This window comes from Pongo abelii, chromosome 11, assembly GCF_028885655.2.
Source record: "Pongo abelii isolate AG06213 chromosome 11, NHGRI_mPonAbe1-v2.0_pri, whole genome shotgun sequence".
Lineage (NCBI taxonomy): Eukaryota > Metazoa > Chordata > Mammalia > Primates > Hominidae > Pongo > Pongo abelii.
Genome location: NC_071996.2, coordinates 133,568,212 through 133,587,023, shown reverse-complemented (window position 1 = coordinate 133,587,023; position 18,812 = coordinate 133,568,212). Strand labels below are relative to the sequence as shown.

General features: G+C 41.9%; 1 protein-coding gene across 1 annotated transcript in view; it reads right to left on the bottom strand.

Moving 5' to 3' along the window:
* Positions 1-8,666: 8,666 nt before the first annotated feature.
* The window catches only part of FBXO36 (F-box protein 36), a 104,245-nt gene continuing 94,099 nt past the window's right edge, over positions 8,667-18,812 (bottom strand). Inside the window, exon 4 of the mRNA XM_054548803.2 lies at positions 8,667-8,783. Coding sequence (XP_054404778.1) covers positions 8,682-8,783 — 102 coding nt within the window. The 3' untranslated portion in view covers positions 8,667-8,681. The remainder of the gene's footprint in view (positions 8,784-18,812) is intronic.

The window sequence follows — 18,812 nt, the reverse complement described above, 5'->3', positions numbered from 1 at the left end:
TCCCCTGAAAAACTATTTCTCTAGGTATATTTACAAACCACGTGGACAGAATCACCTAGAATGATTATGAAAAGTGCTGAGTCTAAGTATTAAATTTAAAATGCACACATCTTTGAATCCAGCAATTGCATTTCTAACATCATTTTCTACACATGAACACAGACTAATATGAAAGGATTTTTTGTTTATGGTTTGTTATGTAAAAGACTGGGCTGGGTGCAGGCGGTTCACAAGGTCAGGAGATCGAGACCATCCTGGCCAACATGGTGAAACCCTGTCCCTACTAAAATACAAAAAATTAGCCAGGCATGGTGGCATGCGCCTGTAGTCCCAGCTACTCGAGAGGCTGAGACAAGGGAATCGCTTGAATCCGGGAGGTGGAGGTTGCAGTGAGCTGAGATCGCGCCACTGCCCTCCAGCCTGGCGACACAGCAAGACTCCGTCTCAAATTAAAAAAATAAAAAAATAAAAGACAGGAAACAATTTAAATGTCTACCAATAGATAACCATTAGAGTATAACTGTTAAAGTACAGTATAAAGTATTTTAAAGTATAGACTCAATAATAATACAGCGGAATTTACAGAATTATTAAACAAAAAAGGCAGACCTATATGTAGAATTCGGAAACAGCCTGAAGCTATAGTGCAAAAAAATAAATAAATAAAAAGCAAGATAGGCTGGGCATGGTGGCTCACGCCTGTAATCCCAGCACTTTGGGAGGCCAAGACGGATGGATCACTTTGAGCTGAGGCGTTCGAGACCAGCCTGGGTAACATGGTGAAACCCCGTCTCAACTAAAAATACAAAAATTAGCTGGGCATGGTGGTGGGCACCTGTAATCCCAGCTACTCAGGAGGCTGAGGCAGAAGAATCGTTTGAACCCAGGAGGTGGGTCATGCCATTTCACTCCAGCCTGGGCGACAGAGCAAGACTCTGTCTCAAGAAAAAAAGAAAAAAAAAGGCAAGATAAAGCAATATGTTTAATATGCCCCCAATTATATGTTTTCATTACAAAAAAAAAGTCATTCATATATGTAATGGGCTTAGACATGAATTGAAAATTGCTGGGAAGAAACATAAGGAAACATAAGAAAACATTAATAGTTGTTGGCTCCAGGGAAGAAAATCTGGGGACTAAGGTAGGTCTGATTTTTTTTTTCCTTATGTACATAATGCTTTTTCGATTTAAAACTTGCATCCAAAATTATTTTGAATGCAGATTTTTGGGTCTACTTAAAACCTAGAGAATTGAGAATGGGACCAGTAAATCTTCCTTTTAGATAAGCTTCTCAGTAGATTCTTACGCATATTAAAATCACACACCTGGTCTCAACATATTTAAGGGCAAAATATTCCAATGAATTTCAAATATTTGTCCTGAACCTCTCTCGTTATTTCCTTTTATACAACATTCTGGTCAATTACTATTTATGAAGACTTCACAGTGTATAATCTTTTACTCGGTCCTTTTCCAATCAACAAATGTGGACTGGGCTTCTATAGGAGCAAAGCAGGATAATGCAAAACCCCTGCCCTCAAGCAGCCTGCATGCATAAGTAACCTACTACTCCAGTGCAGGAAGAGTGATAACAAAGCCAAGGGAAATGACTCCTGACGTGTTTAAATGAAACTAGAGCCTGGCATGGTGGCTCACGCCTGTAATCCCAGCACTTTGGGAGGCCAAGGTGGCTGGATCACCTGAAGTCAGGAGTTCGAGACCGGCTTGGTCAACATGGTGAAACCCCATCTCTACTAAAAATACAACCATTAGCCAGGCGTGGTGGCATGTGCCTGTAATCCCAGCTACCTGGGAGGCTGAGGCAGGAGAATCGCTGGAACCCAGGAGGCAGAGGCTGCAGTGAGCCGAGATCATGCCACTGCACTCCAGCCTGGGCAACAGAGTGAGACTCCATATCAAAAACAAACAAAAAAAGGTGTAATTAATAATATGAAAGAAGTAGGGCTGGGTGTGGTGACTCACGCCTGTAATGTCAGCACTTTGGGAGGCTGAGGCTTGAGCCCAGGAGTTTGAGACCAGCCTAGGTAACATAGTAAGACCCTGTCTCTACAAAAAAGTTTAAAAAGTTTAAAAAGTTAGCTGGGTGTTGTGGTGTGCACCTGTAGTCCCAGCTACTTTGGAGACTGAGGTGGGAGAACTACCTGAGCCCAGGAGTTCAAAGTTGCAGTTCAGGAGCCGGGATCACATCACTGCACTCCTGCCTGAGGGACAGAGTGAGACTGTCTCAAAAAAAATAAGAAGTAGAAAAGTTCAGTGAAACAATTAAAGAACTATCACTAGGAATGACCACTTGTCAAATGAAACACACAGACTACAAGTGCTAGTGTTACAGTTTGAAACTTGGGTTTCAAACACAAACAGCTTTAAATAGTGATTCCTCTAGACCTCTAATAAACAAATACGCCCCACCATTGGTGTAAATTTCAGAAGGAAAAAACCAGGGAACAGGAATGTTTGCTATCAACCCAGCTAAAACCTGATAAAAATATTTTAAGAGCTGTATAGTCGAAAGTACACTTAATTAAAACCAATATTTAGGCTATATATGTATACATACATTTATTTGAGTCCTCTGTTCTCTGTAACAGCTTCTCAGTCAACTGAATTTCTCTCTTCTGAAACTCCTGCTAACTATATGTGCTCCCTCTGTCTGTTTCTCCTCTCATTGACATGATTTTTGCCAAGGATAATGTAAAACCTTACTGGCCATTTAGAAAACAAGATCTTCTGAAAGTGGCTACTCTAGGACTTGTTCTTCCATTTACTACTGTGTCTTCTTCCTCTTGCCACTTTTGACACCAAGACAACTTCTAGCAGCCCAAGGACCCTTCAGGAACACAGAAAGGACATCACAGACTCCTCCTTTTTGGGTAGGGTACCTCTGTTTTTCCTCACGGAGCCCCAAGAATTGTGAGTGGACAGGCTCCTCTCAGTCTAAAGCGCTACTCTTTTTTTGTTGTTTTTTTTTTTGAGACAGTCTCACTCTGTCACCCAGGCTGGAGTGCAGTGGCATGATCTTGGCTCACTGCAACCTCAGCCTCCTGGGTTCAAGCAATTCTCCTGCCTCAGCCTCCCGAGTAGCTGGGACTACAGGTGCGCAGCACCATGCCTGGCTAATTTTTGTAAAATATCCTTAGAGTTTTGCTAAGGCAAATTACATGATAAATATTCATTAAATATGTAGGTCATTTCCGAATAAGATATAATGCTATGACATTCAGTACTAAATATCAGTTTAATCTTACATGCTTTTGGCTTCTTATTTCAGAGAAACAAAATATATCTGGATGTTAGTAAATATGTCCTATTCTACATTGAAAAATGGTTCCATGGCCAGGCGTGGTGGCTCATACCTATAATCCCAGCACTTTGAAAGGCTGAGGCAGGCCTGAGGTCGGGAGTTCGAGACCAGCCTAACCAAGATGGAGAAACTCCATTTCTACTAAAAATACAAAATTAGCCAGGCATGGTGGCACATGCCTATAATCCCAGCTACTCGGGAGGCTGAGGCAGGAGAATATCTTGAACCTGCGAGAAGGAGGTTGCAGTGAGTCGAGATCGTGCCATTGCACTCCAGCCTGGGCAACAAGAGCAAAACTCCATCTCAAAAAAAAAAAAAAAAGAAGAAGAAGAAGAAAAAGGAAAATAGTTCCATTAGAAAGCCCATGTTTCCCATAGGCTTTAAAAAAGAAAAGAAAAGAAAAAAAACTTACGTTTTTAAAAACTGTAAAATGTGTATTCATAAATTGTTGGGATGTGATTGACAGTTACTATTCCTTCCTCTATACTCTTAAAAACCAATGAGGAGCCAAAGATATTTGGCTTTTGCTGGCTGTATCTACCAATATTCACCATATTAGAAATTGAAACTGAGGGCTGGGCTCAGTGGATGACACCTGTAATTCCAGCCCTCTGGGAGGCTGAAGCAGGAGGATCACTTGAGCCCAGGAATTTGAGATCAGGCAGGGCAACAGAGTGAGACCATGTCTCTACAAAAAGGTACAAAAATTAGCTAGGCATGGTGGGGGCACACCTATAGTCCTAGTTACTCGGGAGGTTGAGGTAGGAGGATCACTTTAGCTGAGAGATTGAGGCTGCAGTGAGCTGTGATCATACCACTGCACTCCAGCCTGGGTGACACAGTGAGACTCTGTCTCAAAAAAACAGAAAAATCAAAACTGAGAAATTAAAAAACATTTACATATTTCTTCATTTTAAAATAATAATATTGAAACTACCATGTTAATATAAGTAACATTTTTATGAAAAGTAACTACTTTTTTAAAAAAATGAGTAAGAATAGTAGTATTGTTTGGCCGGGCGCGGTGGCTCATGCCTGTAATCCAGCACTTTGAGAGGCTGAAGCGGGCAGATCATGAGGTCAAGTGATCGAGGCCATTCTGGCCAACATGGTGAAAGCCCGTTTCTACTAAAAATACAAAAAATTAGCCAGGCGTGGTGGCGGGCGCCTGTAATCCCAGCTACTCAGGAGGCTGAGGCAGGGGAATCGCTTGAACCTGGGAGGCAGAAGTTGCAGTGAGCCGAGATCACGCCACTGCACTTCAGCCTGGTGACAGAGCAAGACTCTGTCTCAAAAAAAAAAAAAAAAGTAGTATTGTTTTACATTTTTGCAAATTTCATTAATGTTTGGCTTAATAGAAAGTAGGTTGATTCTCATATTTGCTAAATGTATTTTTGATACCACATCAGACTCAAGAAGTGGTATTTCTTAAAGGTTCATTGTAGTGTAGAATCTGAAACCATATGAATAAACTTCCCATACAATATTACATTAAAATCCATTGATCTAGCTTACACTTTGAATGAATCTTTTGCTCATTTCTGATTTTGTAAAATGATGTTTTGATCACTTGGAAAATATTGCTCCACTGAGTTTTGTAGATCTTCTAAAATTTTTTCATATTTTATACAATATTTTGAAAATCACAGTTATTATTTGTGTAAAAAATCAGTTATTCCATTTATATGGAATGTCTGGAGTAGGCAAATCCACAGAAATAGAAATTATATTAGTGATTGCCAGAGCTGGGGACAGATGGGAATAGAAAGTGACAGCTCATAAGTACGGGGTCTCTTTTTGAGGTGCTGAAAATGTTCTGGAACTAGATAACAGTGACAATTTCACAACTCTGTGAATATAATACAAAAAACACTGACATATATACTCTTTTTTTTTTTTTTTTTTTTTTTGAGATGGAGTCTCGCTCTGTTGCCCAGGCTGAAGTGTAGTGGCGCCATCTTGGCTCACTGCAAGCTCCGCCTCCTGGGTTCATTCTCCTGCCTCAGCCTCCCGAGTAGCTGGGACTACAGGCACCCGCCACCACGCCTGGCTAATTTTTTGTATTTTTAGTAGAGACGGGGTTTCACCGTGTTAGCCAGGATGGTCTCGATCTCCTGATCTCGTGATCCACCCGCCTCGGCCTCCCAAAGTGCTGGGATTACAGGCGTGAGCCACCGCGCCCGGCCACATATACTCTTAAAGGGTAAATTTTATGATATGTGAATTATATCTCAATTTTTAGAATCACATGTGTTAATACTACTAGGCGGTCTGATGAGATGGGTAGTAATAAAACTTTCAAAGTATTTTAAAGTACTTAAAAATACTTTAAGCATTGGAAAGTGGACAAGCTCATGGAAGTTGGTGTAAGTTATCCAAAATATTATTTTCCTTTTGAAAGTTTGAATATTATCATTGGCAAGGAAAACTGCACTTGTTTTCCTTGAAGGAGTAGCCTCATTTCCAATAATGTGTCTGCCAAGTATAAACATGGTGTTTCATGAAAAAAGGGGTAGTTGAGCTCGTGATTCATCACACAACTGCTTTTCCTCATGACAACCATGACACTCTGATGTACAGCAGATGTGCTCTTGCTTCCTTCCCCTTTTGTCACACAGTATTAAAGATGGTGTGGTGGCTCACGCCTATAATCCCAGCAGCCTGGGAGGCCGAGGCAGGCCAATCACTTGAGGCCAGAAGTTTGAGACCAGCCTGGACAACATGGTGAAACCCTGTCTCCACTAAAAATACAAAAATTAGCAGGGCATAGTGGCGGGTGCCTATGATCCCAGCTACCTGGGAGGCTGAGTCATGAGAAGCACTTGAACCCGGGAGGCGGAGGTTGCAGTGAGCTGTGATGGTGCCACAGCACTTCAGCCTGGGTGACGGAGGGAGAAAAAGTAACTACTTTTTAAAAAAATGAGTGGCCGGGTGTGGTGATTCACGCCTGTAATCCCAGCACTTTGGGAGGCCAAGGCGGGTGGATCACGAGGTCAGGAGATCGAGACCATCCTGGCTAACACGGTGAAACCCCGTCTCTACTAAAAATACAAAAAATTAGCCAGGCGTGGTGGCGGGCGCCTGTAGTCCCAGCTACTCGGGAGGCTGAGGCAGGAGAATGGCGTGAACCCGAGAGGCGGAGCTTGCAGTGAGCCGAGATCGCACCACTGCACTCCAGCCCGGGCGACAGAGTGAGACTCCGTCTCAAAAAAATAATAATAATAAAAAAAAAGAGTAAGAATAGTACTATTGTTTGGCCTGTTTCAAAAAAAAAAAAAGGACTTTGATTAGACAGTGTTGATACCGGATGAACACAAGCAAAACATCAAGCGCAACCTAATCTACTGACTTGGCCATTTATAAGACATCAGTACAATACTGCAGAGAATAGATTAACTCAGCCTTCATGTTTGCTGCTAGAGCTTTAATTTGACAAGTTACTGTGTCATTAGAAAGTGGCACTGTTTGGCAAAACCGTGTCTCTACCAAAAATAGAAAAATTTGGTGGGCGTGGTGGTGGGCACCTGTAATCCCAGCTACTTGGGAGGCTGAGGCAGGAGAATCGCTTGAACCCAGGAGGCAAAGGTTGCAGTGAGCCGAGATCGCGCCACTGCACTCCAGCCTGGAGGATAGAGCGAGACTCCATCTCAAAAAAAAAAAAAAAAAAAAAAAGTGGCACTGTTGTGATTTTCTTTTGCTGAGTTTCCATCCAGCAAGCACTTGGCAATGCCAGCTGAGTGGGCTTGTCCGCCTTTCTCAGGGCAGTTCAGTAACTTACCCACTTCATTTTGGTTTAAAAAGCTGTACTGATACATTTTGGGCTTTTAAGAAACATCATAACTACATTTAAAATATTCAACTCCTTTTTTCTTTAAACTCTGAATGATTCCTCTCAAAGTGATGCCACAACTTGAAGGGTACCAAAAAAGGTAAAATTTTAACACTATAAAGCCAAGGAAAAATACCTTCTGAGTCATATTTATACTTCTTTTTACTAGTTTTTCCCTTATGTGAGTTTGAAAACTCCTTAATATGTCAGTTTCATCTTTTTTTAGCATCTTTAGTCTTAGATAGTGCAGCTGTGGGCTAAGAAAGCAAGATTTCCCATATCCCCCTTTAAAGCAAACGATCCATCCTTAAATAGAATAAATATAAATGTTTAAGTTTTCAATAAAATATTAAATTCTAGAATTCACATTTTAGGGTTTAAAAGCTATTTTTAAAAGTACTTTTGGCTGGGCAAGGTGGTTCACCGCCTGTAATCCCAGCACTTTGGGAGGCCAAGGCGGGTGGATCACCTGAGGTCAGGAGTTCGAGACCAGCCTGACCAATATGGTGAAACCCCATCTCTACTAAAAATACAAAAAGTAGCTGGGTGTGGTGGCATGCACCTGTAGTCCCAGCTACTTGGGAGGCTGAGACAGGAGAATTGCTTGAACCCGGGAAGCGGAGGTTGCAGTGAGTTGAGATCGCACCACTGCACTCCAGCCTGGGTGACAGAGTGGGACTCCCTCTAAAAAACAAAATAAAACAAAAGTACTTTTAAATATTATTGCAAAGTAAGACAACAAAGTATATCTACGTCTTGTATTTCCACACAGATAAATCTCAGGATACCAATTTACTGGATGAGAATGAGGTTGCATAAAAGATAGCAGGTATAGGCTGGGCGCGGTGGCTTACGCCTGTAATCCCAGCACTTTGAGAGGCTGAGGCGGGCAGATCACGAGGTCAGAAGTTCAAGACCAGCTTGGCCAACATGGTGAAACCCCATCTCTACTAAAAATACAAAAATTAGCTGGGCGTGGTGGTGCGTGCCTGTAATTCCAGCTACTTGGGAGCCTGAGGCAGGAGAATCATTGGAAATCGGGAGGTGGAGGTTGCAGTGAGCTGAGATCGTGCCACTGCACTCCAGCCTGGGCAACACAGTGAGACTCAGTCTCAAAAAAAAAAAAAGATAGCAGGTATAACAAAGATAACTAGCAAGAGCACAGTAGAAGTACTGAAAACAAACTAGGTTAGCCTCTGAAAATTCAAAATATTCATACCCTAAACCTACTACCTTAGAAAAGTCTAGAAAACACAAAAATAGACAAGCGTATGTTCCACTAGTCATCAGAGTAACAACATCACAGTTCACATAGCCTCTGGAAAATTCCACTGCTTACTTGCGAAAGAATGAATACAAAAGGGGCCAGGCGTGGTGGCTCTTCCCTATAATCCCAACCCTTTGGGAGGCTAAGGCGGGAGGATTGCTTGAGCCCAGGAGGTTGAGACCAGCCTGGGCAACATGGTGAAACCCCGTCTCTACTACAAAAATTAGCCAGGCATGGTGGCACGTACCTGTGGTCCCAGCTACTTAGGAGGGTGAGGTGGGAGGATTGCTTGAGCCTGGGTGGTAGAGGTTGTAGTGCGCCAAGATTGCGCCACTGCACTCCAGCCTGGGTGACAGAGTGAGATCCTGTCTCAAAAAAAAAAAAAAAAGAAAGAATGAATGAATGAAAAAGGTAAATAATGTCCTAGTATTATTATGAAAATAGTTCTGACCTCACAGACCACTGAAGGGGTTTTGAGGACTCCCAAGATCCCAGCAGCACACTTTGTGCTAGAAGAATCAGAAGGAGAGATGGCTGCAGTGTGAAGTGGCCCTGGAGGCTGGGCATGACTTGGTTAGGGGGCTGGCATGATGACGGGGCAAGGGGAGAACAACATGGGTGAAAACACAGACCCGGAAAGCACAGGAGGAGCTCAGGTTCGAAGAATAGCCTGAAGTAAGCAAGAATAGGGATGAGGCCAGGCTGCACAGGTAGGGGAAGGTTGTTTATACAAAACCTCGACAGATAAGCCAAGAGAAGTTCACGCTGATAAGCTTAATCTCTGCAAAGTGGGAGGTCGGATTGATCGTCAAGTCATGAGTCTCATAAGTATTAATCAAAAGAACAGGATGGTGGCCGGGCATGGTGGCTCATGCCTATAATCCTAGTACTTTGGGAGGCCGAGGTGGGCGGATCACCTGAGGTCAGGAGTTCGAGACCAGCCTGGCCAACATGGCGAAACCCTGTCTCTACTAAAAATACAAAAATTAGCTGGGAGTGGTGGCACGTGCCTGTAATCCCAGCTACTCAGGAGGCTGAGGGAAGAGAATCGCTTGAACCTGGGAGGCAGAGGTTGCAGAGAGCTGAAATAGAACCACCACATTTCAGCCTGGGCCACAGAGTGAGACTCTGTCTCAAAAAAAAAGGCCGGGCACAGTGGCTGTCACGCCTGTAATCCCAGCACTTTGGGAGGCTGAGGCGGGTGGATCATGAAGTAAGGAGTTCGAGACCAGCCTGGCCAAGATAGTGAAACCCCATCTCTACTAAAACTACAAAAATTAGCCAGGCGCAGTGGCAGACGCCTGTAGTCCCAGCTACTGGGGAAGCTGAGGCAGGAGAATCGCTTGAACCCGGGTGGCAGAGATTTCAGTGAGCCAAGACCGCACCACTGTACTCCAGCCTGGGCGACAGAGTGAGACTCCATCTCAAAAAAAAAAAAAAAACCCAACAGGATGGTGCTGAGAATAAACTCTACTCAGAGGAGCATATCAGAATCTCCAAGGAAGAGGTTTCAAACTCGATCACCTTCCTATTCCTTTTACCCCCTCCCCTACTACCCCCAACCAAGGAAGCCCCATGAGAACAGGACTTGGTTTGTCTGCTTCCATAGCACTCCCAAGCGTGGAGCGCAGTGCCTCCAGGCACAAGGCAGACACTGAAACACCACCTGGAGAAAGTCCTCTGGAAATGTGCCGCATTTCCCAAGGGTGCGTGAAAGGAGGAAGAGTCACCGAGCTCTCTCCAGGGCAGCATTCCTTGGATGGCCTTGGATTCACCAGCAGCCCTTTAGGACCTACTCTGCTGGTCAGTAAAGGAACAGCTGCAGGACTTTCAGAGGTGAAAACAGGAGAAGAATCCTTCAAAGGTGGAAGAAAAAGAGTAAAGAGGTAGGAAGTAAAGCTGGCTAGCGAAGAACCTTGGATATTAGGAAAAATGGGGAACGTTTACTGACTGAACTTGCTTGTGGGCAGGGCTGTGTTCTAGTTACACAAGTGTCTCCAGGGTTTAGCTCAGTGCCTGGCACAGAGTAACTAATAAATAAACAGTATTTGTATTTGTTTATTTATTAGTTTTTATTTATTTTCGAGACGGCATCTCACTCTGTTGCCCAGGCTGGAGTGCAGTGGCGCGATCTCTGCTCCCTGCAACCTCCGCCTCCCAGGTTCAAGCAATTCTCCTGTCTCAGCCTGTAGCCATCATCTCAACTTAAATTTTCTGTTAACCATTTTGCTATTAATATTATCATATGTTATCTACGTATCATAAAGCAATCACCTTAACATTAAATACATGCATATTTTGCTGATAAGTCAGAAGACATTTGTTTTTATTAAACCAACAATATTAAATTACTCATATTTACCAAAAGATTTACTCGTCACATGAACTTGAAAAATATTTGAGCTTATTTAATTAATTTTTGATTATTCGTTTATTGTTATGTTAACTTGGTACCACGTAGACAATATCCAAACACAAGTACAGACATATACATATATGTGGACACAACGTATAACTAATACACATATACGTATATGCATCTGAAAGCTGAAAAGATCAAGGTGTTCAATATAAAAGAGAGTAGAGCTAAGCCAGGTGCAGTGGCTCATGCCTGTAATCCCGCACTTTGGGAGGCCGAGGTGGGCAGATCACTTGAAGTCAGGAGCAGCTGGGACTACAGGTGCACGCCACCAGGCCCGGCTAATTTTTGTATTTTTAGTAGAGACAGAGTTTCACCAGATTGGTCAGGCTGGTCTCGAATTCCTGACCTCAGATGATCCACCCACCTCAGCCTCCCAAAGTGCTGGGATTACAGGTGTGAGCCACTGCACCCTGCCTAAAACAGTATTTTTAAATGAATTAACAACGGGAGCTGAGAAAGGGACACTAGATTAGAAACTCTCAGTAGTAGCTAAGAGAGTAGCTTCAGAAGATGACCAAGAGAGGCTAAGGAATTGCGGGAATAGTAGAGGACGGGGGAAACAGCGAGGGGAGAGTAATTGGTATAGCTGTTTGGTGGCTCAGAAGGAGAGAAATAACAGGGCACTGAGAAGGTCATTAGAATGAAGCTTCTTTCAAGGAGAGACCTATATTCTTTTTTGTGTAGAGACAAGGTCTCACTTTTCACTATATTTTTCAGGCTCATCTCAAACTCCTGGGCTTAAGGGATCCACCCACCTCGGCCTCCCAAAGTGCTGAGATTACAGCCTGTCCGATTCCTATGTTCTTAAGAAAAGAAAAGGGTGCCAGGTGCAGTAGTAGCTCATTCCTGTAATCCCAGTGTGGGAGGCCAAGGCAGGAGGATCACTTGAAACCAGGAGTTCGAGACCAGCCTGGGCAACATAGCAAGACCCTGTCTCTATTTACATAAATATTCAAAAAAGAAAAGGAAAGAGAATCTGTGAAGAGGAGAGATGGAAGATATAGAGAACAAGGAGATGAGAAAGACCAGAATCCCTAACAATGGAGAGGTGAGCACTGTAAATAAGTCAACTCCTCCCTCTGGAGGTAGAGGAAAGATAAGGTGGACCCAGGACAGGGAGGTTTCACGCAGGAGAGAAGAGAAGCTGTGACATTCACACTGAAAAGCTTAATCTCTGCGAAGTGGGAGATAAGGCTTGAAGATCCACTGTGAGAAGCCCAGGAAATAGATAATACAAGGCCTGTTAAGGCAATGGGTGGAAGCCAAAGGAAGCCAGGCTAGGTCAGTCGGGGGCCAAGGCAGCACATCTGATGTGCTCCAGCGATGCTCTGCTGTCTGACCATAGGGAAGAGGACATAAATCGCCCGTCGGGTGGACATCCTGCAGGTTACAGGGCAAGAGCGTTTCACGCGTTGAGCATTTCACTAATCCTGGAATTCAGAGAGGGCAGGCAATCAAGTACAGTCAGGGAGGAGGAGCTGCTGGATGAACAGGTGGTAAGGGGCCCAGGTTAGGGCAGAGAGCAAACCGGTCACATCTACAGATTCACGGAAGCTTAGAAGAAGTGAGTTTTGGAAATGAGGCAACTCCTCAAGAAGATAAGGAGGCTTCCCTCCAGAAGCCATGGCTCCACACTAGAAAGCTCAGATGTGCAGGCCGTGGAAGGATAAGCATTCCAGGTTGGCCAGGCTGGAGCGTGATATGTGTGGATGGGGGAAGGTCTCCAGCGTCAAAATGTTCGGAGAACAGTGAGGAGGGGAGGGAACGCTGATGTTGAATTGCAAAGACTGGAAAGGGGAAGCAGTTGTCATCTATGAAAAGGGAATTGAGCTGTGGTGGAGAGCGGAGACCACTGCAATGCAGGGAAGGTGCTACAGTTGGACTGTGAGGAGAGAGTTGGGTTGAGGGTCTCCACTTGGCACTGGCGAGCAAGGTGAGAGCCAATCTCACCTCCTCTTGAATTGCCAGGTGAAATAGAAAGAGGTAAGGGTTTCTTGACAGAGGCAGACGTCCAAGTGGTCAAGTAGAGGAAAGTGGTAGGAAGAGAGGACTGAGTTTGGGAAAGAACCAGTAAGCTATATTTACTTACCCCCTTTACTCATCCTGGTAGTTTTCCACAAGAGTGTATGAGGGGCTCAAAGAAGAACTTACCCCTTACTCATTATTTAAATGCCTTAAGACACTTTAGGCTAGGTGCTGTAGCTCATGCCTGTAATCCCAACACTTTGGGAGGCTGAGGTGGGAGGATCACTTGAGCCCAGGAGTTTGAGACCAGCCTGGGCAACATGGCAAGACCTCATCTCTACACAAAATGCAAAAATTATTTGGGTGTACTGATGTGTGCCTGTGGTCCCAGCTTCTCTGGAGGCTGAGGTGAGAGGGTCCCTTGAGGTTGAGGCTGCAGTGAGCTGTGTTTGTGCCAGAGCACTTCAGCCTGCCGACAGAGTGAGATCCTGTCTCAAAAACAACAACAACAAAAAGATACTTTATTAAAAACAGGCAATAATTTAGTTCATCAAAAGTTTGGCATATTCTCTGGGCAACCAATCTTGAATGGTCTCATAGTATGCTCAAGGCCTTCTCCTTATAATTTCAAATGTGACCTGTACAAATCCCATCACCTTTTCAAGTTCTATTGGTGAGATGTGGTGTTGGCTCTGAAAGGAGAGGTGCTGTGGCATTTGTGATTACGAACACAGACTTAGTAGGTAGAGATTTGAGTCTCAGTTTTATGAAACTTTGAAAAAATTAACTTGTCCTCTCAGAATAATTAGATTTTGCAGGCAATGCAGTCTGTGTCACGACTACTACCTAATGCTGCCATTGTAGTATGGAAGCGACCATAGATAACACATAAATACTGTTCCAATAAAGCTTTATTTATAAAATCAGGAGGCTGGTCAGATTAGGTCCACGCCATAATTTGTAGACCCCTGAGAGAAATGACAGAAATAATATCACTTACCTTTAAGGATTGCTGTTAAGAATTCAATTGTTTACTATCTGTTTATATTATTATTATTATTATATATCTGCTAATATTATTATTATTTCTGAGGTTATTCCAATGTAGTCTGTGGCCATGGATCAGTGGCTGTAAGACTTTTTGAATGGGCAGAACGGACTTCCCAATTGAAAATAACTTTCCTCAGTGGAAAACCATTTTTGAGGGAATATAATGCAGGTAGTCCTCTGTAGCGTCCCACCCTGACAGTTACACGTTGCAAGGGCAGACGAATGCTGCCTCAGAGTGCAGATGATCTTATTTTAAAATGAAGTAAACGTGAAGCTATTAATTTTATTTTGTAAAATGACAATGCATATTGTTAGGATTTTAACTGCAGGTGCCATTTTTCTTCAATGTGGTGGCACTTTGTTCACTTGATGTTTTTGGTTTTTTAAAATATAAATTTTATTGTGTATATCTGAGAGTTATAGCATGATGTTATGGGATACATATAGACAGTAAAATGGTTACTATAGTGAAACTGATTAACAATATCATCTCACATAATTCCTTTTTATTGGTGACAAGTGCAGCTAAAATCTACTTATTTCACAAAAATCCCCAATACAATGCAATTTTATTAACATTAGTCCTCATGTTGTACATCAGATCTCTCAACTTTTAATCCTATATATTTCCTATTTTACATGCTTTGACCTATATTTCCTCATTTCCTCTCTCCCTAGCCTTTGCCTGTAGTAACCACTGTTTCATTCTCTATCTCAGTGTATATGAGTGCTTTTATATTTATATATATTCCAGGGCCAGGCATTGTGGCTCATGCCTATAATCCTAGCACTTTAAGAGGCTGAGGTAGGAGGATCACTTGAGCCCAGGAGTTTGAGACCAGCCTGGGCAATATAGTGAGACCCTATCTCCACAAAAAACTAAAAAGTTAACTGAGCATGGTGGCGCCCTAGTCTCAACTACTCAGGACAGGAGGCTGAGGTGGGAGGATCACTTGAGCTTGGCAGGCAAAGGTTGCAGTAAACCGAGATTGTGCCACTGCACTCCAGCCTGGGTGACAGAGCGAGACTTTGCCTCAAAAAAAAATTATATATATACACACACACACACACACATATACACACACACATACATATATATACACACACAGATATATGTGAATATATATTTATATATATATAATTAAAAACGATATATATTTCACATATAAGTGAGATCAGACAATGTTTTTCTCTTTGTTTCTGGCTTATTTCACTTAGTATAATAACCTCCAGGTCCATCTGTATTGCTGCAAATGCTAGGATCACTTTCTTTTCTAAGGCCAAATAATATTCCATTGTATACATCTACCACATTTACTTTATCCATTTGTTCATCAATGGATATTTAGATTGTTTCCACAGTGCTTATTGTAAGTAATGTTGCAATGAACATGGGATTGCAGACATCATTGCGAGGTGGTGATTCATCTCCTTTGGATATACACCCAGAAGACGGACTGCTGGTCACATGGTAGCTCTATTTTAAATTTCTTTAGGAACCTCCATTCTGTTTTCCATAATAGCTGTACCAATCTACATTCTCACCAACAGTGTACTAGGGTTTCCTTTTCTCCATACCCCTGCCAACATTTGTTATTTATCACTTGTTTTTTCAACAAGAGCCACCTTTATGGGTGTGAGGTGGTATCTCGACCTGGTTTTAATTTGCATTTCTCTGATGATTAGTGATGTTGAGCACCTTTTTATATACCTGCTGGCCATTTTTTAAAAAAATATTTAAAGTTGAGACAAGGTCTTGCCATATTGCCCAGGCTGGTCTCAAACTCCTGGGCTTACATGATCCTCCTGCCTTGGTCTCCCAAAGTGCTGGGATTATAGGCATAAGCCACTATGCCCGGCCACTGTTGGGCATTTTTACGTCTTCTTTAGAGAAATGTCTGTTTAGATCTTTTGCCCATTTATTAATAGGGTTATTTGTTTTTCTGTTATTGAGCTGTAAGAGTTCTTTATACACTTTGGATATTAACTCCTTATTAGATATGTGGTTTGCAAATATTGTTTTCTAGTATGTAAGTTGCCTTTTCATTTTGTTGATTGTTTCCTTTGCTCTGCAAAGGTTTTTTAGTTTGGTATCATCCCATTTATTTATTTTTGCTTTTTTAGCCTGGGCTTTTGGTATGATATCCAAAAAATCATTGCCAAGGACTATGTCAAGGACTGAGCCCAGGCGGAGAAGTTTTCCCCTAGAAGTTTTATGGTTTCAGGTCTTACATTTAGGTCTTTTATCCATTTTGAGTTGAGTTTTATGTATGGTGTAAGGTAAGGGTCAAATTTCATTCTTTTGCAGTGGCAATCTAGTTTTCCCAGCACCATTTATTGAAGACATTATCCTATCCCCATTTTGTCCTCTTGGTGCCCTTGTTGAGAATTAATTGACCGTATGTGTTTGGACTTATTTCTGGGCTTTCAATTTTATTCCATTGGTCTATGTTTCCATTTTTCTGCCAGTACTATAGTGTTTTGATTACTATAGCTTTGTAATATAATTTTAAATCAGGAAGTGTGAGGCCTCAAACATTTTCTCTCAGTATTGCTTTGGCTATTCTAAGTATTTTGTGGTTCTATATGAATTTCAGGACTTTTTTTCTTTATTATTTTATTTAGAGACAAGACCTTGCTCTGTTTCCCAGGCTGGAGTGCAGTGGCATGATCATAGCTCACTGCAACCTTGAACTCTTAGGCTCAAGCAATCCTCCTGCCTCAGCTTCCCTGGTAGATGGGACCACAGGCATGCACGACCACACCCGGCTAATTTTTAATTTTTTTTTTTTTTTTAATGTAGAGAGAGTTTCTTGCTATACTACCCAGGCTTTTTTTTTTTTTTTTTCTATTTCTGTGAAGAACGTCCTTGGGAATTTTGATAGGGACTGTATTAAATCTGCGTATTTCTTTAGGTAATACAGACATTTGAACAATATTAAATTTTCCCATCCATGAATATATGTATTTATTTCTGTCTTCTTTGATTTCTTTCATCATTGTTTTATAGCTTTCAGTGTATCAATCCTTCATGTCCTTGACTAAATTTGTTCCCAGATATTTTAAGATTTTAAGTTTGTTTTCTTTTTCTTTTTTTTTTTTTTAGACAGTCTCGCTCTGTCACCCAGGCTGGTGTGCAATGGTACAATCTCGACTCACTGCAACCTCCGCTTCCTGGGTTCAAGCAATTCTCCTGCCTCAGCCTCCCGAGTAGCTGGGATTACAGGTGCCCGCCACCACACCTGGCTAATTTTTTGTATTTTTAGCAGAGATGGGGTTTCACCATGTTGGCCAGGCTGGTCTTGAACTCCTGACCTCAGGTGATCCACCCACCTCAGCCTCCCAAAGTGCTGGGATTACAGGTGTGAGCCGCCGCACCCAGCCAGATATTTTAAGTTTGTGATGCTGTCATAAATGTGACTGGTTTCTTGATTTCTTTTTCAGCTAGGTCCCTATTTGTGTATAGACATGCTACTGATTTTTTTGTATGTTGATTTTGTATCCTGCAACTTTACTGACTTCATTAGTTACAGTTTTTTGTCAAATCTTTGGGGTTTTCTACCTATAGAATCATGCCATCTGCAAATAGAGATAATTTTACTTTTTCCTTTTCAACTTGGATGCTATTTCTTTTTCATGTCTGATTGCTCTTGCCAGCAAGCACTTCCAGTACCATGTTGAATAGAAGTGAATAGAAGTGGTGAATGTGGGCATCCCTGCCTTGTACTGGATCTTAGTGGAAAAAGTTTTCAGTTTTTCCCTATTGGTTATGTTGTTAGCTGTGAGGTCTTTATAAACTGCCTTTATTATGTTGAGGAACTTTCCTTCTACACATAAATTAAGTTTTCATTAGGAAAGGTTACTGAACTTTGTCAAATGCTTTTTCTTTGTCAATTAAGATAATTATGTCTTTTCTCTTTCAGTCTGTTAAGATAATGTATCACATTGATTGATTTGCGTATGTCAAACCTGCTTTGCATGCCAGAAATAAATCTCACTTTGTCTTGATGTACAATCTTTTTGTGTTGTTGAATTCAGTTTTCTAATATTTTATGAAGGATTTTCACATCAATGTTCATCAGAGATGCTGGCCTGAAGTTTTCTTTTCTTGTCTTGTATTTTTGTCCGGCTTTGGTATCAAGATGATGCTGGTCTCATAAAATATGTTTGGAAGTATTCCCTCTAGCTCTATTGTTCGGAAGTGTTTAAGAAGTATTGGTGACAATTCTTCTTTGTATGTTTGTAGAAATCAACCACGAAAGCCATCTGGTCCTGAGATTTTCTTCACTGGAAGGTTTTTAATTACTTCTTCAATCTCTTCACTTGTTATTCTGTTCAAGCTTTCTATTTCTCATCAATTCAGTCTTCGTGGGGTATACTTTTCTAGGAACTTATCCATTTCTTCTAGGTTGTACAATTTGTTGGCATATAATTATTCATAATAGTCCCTTATGATTCCTTTTATTTCTGAGGCATCTGTTGGAATGGCTCCACTTTCATCTCTGATTTTATTTGAGTCTTCTTTTCTCCTTAGTTTAGCTATGGATTTGCTGATTTTGTTTATCTTTTCAAAGAACTAACTCTTCGTTTTAGTGAGTTTTTCCTATGGTTTTTCTGTTCTCTATTTGATTTTTTCTGTTCGAATCTTTATTTCCTTCCTTCTGCTAACTTTGGATTTAGTTTGTTCTTCTACTAGCTCTGTGAGATGTAATGTTAGGCTATTTATTTAGGGTATTTCTTTTTCCTTTTTTTTTTTTTTTTTTTTAAGCAGTCTTACTCTGTTGCCCAGCCTGGAGCACAGGGGTATGATCACAGCTCACTAGAGCTTCGACCTTCTGGGCTCAAGCAATCCTCTTACCTCAGCCTCCCAAGTAGCTGGGACCACAGGCATGTGCCACCATGCTGGGCTAATCTTTTTATTTTTTGTAGAGACAGGGTCTCCTTATATTGCCCAGGC